Source organism: Lactuca virosa, chromosome 6 (assembly GCF_052849685.1).
Source record: "Lactuca virosa cultivar CGN04683 chromosome 6, Lactuca_virosa_CGN04683_v6, whole genome shotgun sequence".
Taxonomy (NCBI): Eukaryota; Viridiplantae; Streptophyta; class Magnoliopsida; order Asterales; family Asteraceae; genus Lactuca; species Lactuca virosa.
Window position 1 is genome coordinate 267,272,276 of NC_136431.1, and position 4,431 is coordinate 267,276,706.

Here is a 4,431-nt window from a genome sequence, read left to right on the forward strand (position 1 = left end):
TTGGGCCCAACTTACCCCGCTTTCTAAACTGGATAACACATTTCCAACATGACACCTTTATAATACCATAATCCATGACCTGAAACTCCAAGTCAGACCATCGCCTATCTGCATAAGTCTTCCGTCGGCTCTTCGTAGTCTGTAGTCTCTCAAAGACTCTCTAATTAAGTATGGTGGTCTTGAGCATAATTTTGGTGCTTCCTATAACTCGATGACCCATCTATCCCCAACATATTAGGGTCATACACTCCCTCCCATACAACATCTTGAACAAAGGTGTACCAATACTTGAGTAGTAGTTGTTGTTGTAGGAGAACTCCACCAACGGAAGATAAGTATCCCAAATCCCACTAAAATCAATAGCACAAGCCCACATCATATCCTCTAATTTTTTTATCGTCCTCTCACTCTCATCGTCCATTTGAGGATGATATGTTGTGCTGAAACGTAACTGAGTAATCAAGTCCTCATGAAACCTCTTCCAAAACCGAGAAGTATATCAGACGTCTAAATCTAAAATAACCGAAACTAGTACTCCATGTCTACCAATCACCTCCATGACATAAATGTTAGATAGTTTCTCAGATGAGGAACTCTGCTGAATCCTTATAAAGTGAGAACTATTGATCATTTTAACACAACAACCCAAATATCATCTATATTCATGGGAGTTTTCAATAACTTGGTAATCAAATCCATGGTAATATGCTTCCACTTCCATACTGGAGTTCTCAACCTCGACTTTCCAATAAGTCAAACATTTCTTTACATATCTGGCCACATCTCCTTTCATACAAGGCCACCAATAATCCTCTCGCAAGTCTCTATACATCTTAGTTGCACTGGATAAATAGAAAACTTGGACTTATGTGCGTCGTCCATTAATATCTGATGGGTCACACCAATGTATAGAATCCAAATCTGACCATATCTAGTCAACAAATTCCGACTATCTCTAAATAAAAGGGATCTGACCCTTGACATGTTCTCTCTTCTAGTTCTCAACCTTGATCGCCTCGTTTTGTGCCTTCCCAACCATCTCTAATAAAGGTGTAATTACGGCCATCCTCAAACATAACCCATAGATAGGCACACTAATTGCCTTCTGATTCATTGCATCGGCCACCACATTAGCATTACCCCAGTGGTAAAGTATATCAAAATCATAATCTTTCCCACATCCAAGTTTCTATGTTGGTGTGTTAATGAGCCCAAACGACATCATTACAAACTCATAATGACTATATATCATCCTAAAGGTCATCGTTTTTACATCCCCATCTCTCACCTTCATGTGGTGATAACCTGAATGCATATCAATCTTAGAGAAACATGTCGTTCCTTACAACTGATCAAATAAATCATCAATCCTTGGCAAATGGGCATTTGTTCTTCATAGTGATCTTGATATGCTCTATATAAACAATAAAAATCATGTGCGATCCATCATTCTTCTTCATAAACAGAATCGGCACTCCCCATGGCGAACTAATCGATCAAATAAACCCCTTGTCCTACAGCTCATGAGGCTTCATGGACAACTCTTTCATCTCATGGAGTGAAAATCTATCCAATGCCTTCATTATCGAAGTGACACCTGGAACTAAGTTAGTCCTTAACTCAACCTGAAGCTTGGAAGGAATACATGAAAAATCTCGGGAAACACATTGGGGAATTCCCTAACCACGGTACCTCGACGATAGTCTTTTTCTTCTCCTCCTGCATATCAACCACATATGCCAAAAACACCACACACCCATGTTATAAATACCTACCAGCCCTTGTAGTCGAACAAAAGGTTGAGCTTCTCATCATATCCTCACCATGAATAGTAAGTTCTCCTACACTTGAGGTTTGAATTATCACCCGTTGTCGCCCAAATCGACTAGATCCCCAAATCATCTCAACCACTCCATACCAACCACCACACTAATCTCACCCATAGGAATGGAGATAAGGTCTATCATAACCTCACATTGATTATCTCTAGCGTACAATCCATGTAAACCCTTGATGTCGAAATCGTCTTGTCTTTGGCTACTTAGATCATAAGAGGGTGATCCAATGCTCCCAAAGTAACATCAATACCCTTGTTAAAACCAAACGACACAAGCGAACAAATCTCCCCTAGTCAAATAAAACTAAGGCAGGTACACAGTTGACTAGAGCCATACCTAACCACAAACATAACAATAATAACACAAGGAAATAACATCATAAGCATAAAATGAATACGTATCAGTGACCATGTTGGGTGTTGATCTCACCTCCTCGACAGTAAGTTGAGAAGCTATGTCATTGGACCTAGGGGCATCCACCTTCCACAAGCGTCCATCAATAAAACATAAACTCACCGGTACTCCTATCCTACTAAACTAGGACAAGTATCCTTGATGTGACCCAACTGATTGCAATGAAAACATATTATCATCTCCTTATAACAGTCTCGACTGTAATGACCAACCCGTCCACACTTGAAACACTCAGACACAGACACATGACATCCATCCCGGTGCAACTTCCCACACTTTTCACATCGAATGTATCTCATATGTCCTCATGAATGAGTATCGACAACCTTGAACTTCTTAGTTGTTGTCGATGGTGGATGGATCTGAACCTTCTTCCTATTCCTCTACTGGTTCTCCAACTCTAAATCCCTAGTTCGGGTCGTAGCCACCATCTTACTAAGCATATGATACCTAGTGGCAAGTATAAACTTCATTATCTTCACCTTCAACATATCAGAATAACATGACATCTTCACCCTCTTTTGTAACAATTGGCAAAAATAGGAATGATTCTACGATACCATGTTTTGATTATATGCAATATGAATATTTTATCAAAAATGGTTGAAGGAATTTAACATGTTTTATTTAGAAAAGTTCTTGTGAAAAATGAAACATGTGACTAATGATAAATTCCGTTACGACGTATAACTACGAACCAACATCAGTTTGTGAAAGTTAGCATATAACAACATTTAAAAGGTGAAATTTAATTACCATATCAACATGTCCCCAGTTGATGAGTAATTTAAATTATGTATAACACTTGTACCAAATAGTTGTGAAGGATCAAAATTTGACAATTATATGAACCAGAATGACGAAACATGGTTAAAAATATTTTTAACCGGTTACTTGTCACGAAAATTATACCTTGGTCAATCAATTTTATATTTAATTCATAAAAATATAAAATGGATTATTATAATGCATACTTAAAATCCATGAAAACAACTACACAACCCACAACCTCGAATTGGGAGCAGTAGTCTTTGCCTTGAAAATTTGGAGACACTACTTATACGGAACGAAGTGTATCATTTTTACACACCATAAGAGTCTCCACCACATATTTGATCAAAAAGAACTAAATATGAGGCAAAGAAGATGGATCGAGTTATTGAATGATTACGAATGCAAGATCCAGTATCATCTTGGAAAAGCAAACGTTGTAGCTGATTCTTTAAGTCGTAAATAGCATAAGAAACCTCGACGAGTAAAAGCACTGACTATGATCATCAAGTCCAACCTCAATAAGCGGATTCGTGAAGCTCAATTAAATGCCCTGGAAGAAAGGAATGTTAGGGAAGAAGCTTTACATGGAATGGATAAACACTTCGAGCTTAAAGATAATGGAACTCGTTATTTCATGAACAAAATCTGGACACCAAAGTTTGGTAGCATTAGAAGCTTAGTCTTGGACGAAGCTCACATATTAAGGTATTCCGTACATCCTGGATCTGACAAGATGTATCTAGATTTTAAGAAATTATATTGGTGGCCTAATATGAAAGCTGAGATTGCCACTTATGTGGGCAAATGCCTAACTTGCTCTAAAGTCAAGGAAGAGCATCAAAAGCCCCCAGGATTACTACAACAGCCTGAGATTACCGAGTGGAAATAGGAGCAAATTGTAATGGACTTTATCACAAAGATGCCCAAGACTCCTAGTGGTTCTGACACTATTTCTGTAGTGGTTGGCAAATTAACTAAGTCTGCCCATTTCCTACCAATCAAGGAAACCGACAAAATGGAAAAGATAACGAGAACGTATCTCAAGGAAATCGTCAAGCTTCACAGAGTGCCAACTTCTATTATCTCTTATAGGGATAGTAGGTTCACATCAAGGTTCGGGCAATCACTTCACAAATCCCTTGGATATGAGCACAACTTACCACCCACATACTGATGGTCAAAGTGAACGAACCATTCAGACCCTAGAAGATATGCTACGGTCTTGTGTAATTCACTTTGGAAATTCTTGGGATACTCATTTGCCGTTGATTGAGTTTTCCTCTAATAATAGTTATCACACCAGCCTCAAAGAAACACCATTTGAAGCTTTGTACGAATGCAAATGTCGATCGGCTATATGTTGGGCAGAGGTCGGGGATACCCAACTGGCCCGAGCACACACAAA

The 4,431-nt window shown here is 38.7% G+C and overlaps 1 protein-coding gene across 1 annotated transcript; it reads left to right on the plus strand.

Annotated features, from left to right (window-relative positions):
- Positions 1–3,522: 3,522 nt before the first annotated feature.
- On the plus strand, positions 3,523–3,915 carry LOC145122516 (uncharacterized). The gene has a single exon (XM_079058110.1). It carries the CDS (start codon positions 3,523–3,525, stop codon positions 3,913–3,915), a length of 393 nt encoding a protein of 130 aa, XP_078914236.1.
- Positions 3,916–4,431: the final 516 nt, after the last annotated feature.

Excerpts from the sequence above, each read along its gene's own strand:
- LOC145122516 (XM_079058110.1), top strand. The coding sequence starts at position 3,523 with ATGATCATCAAGTCCAACCTCAATAAGCGGATTCGTGAAGCTCAATTA.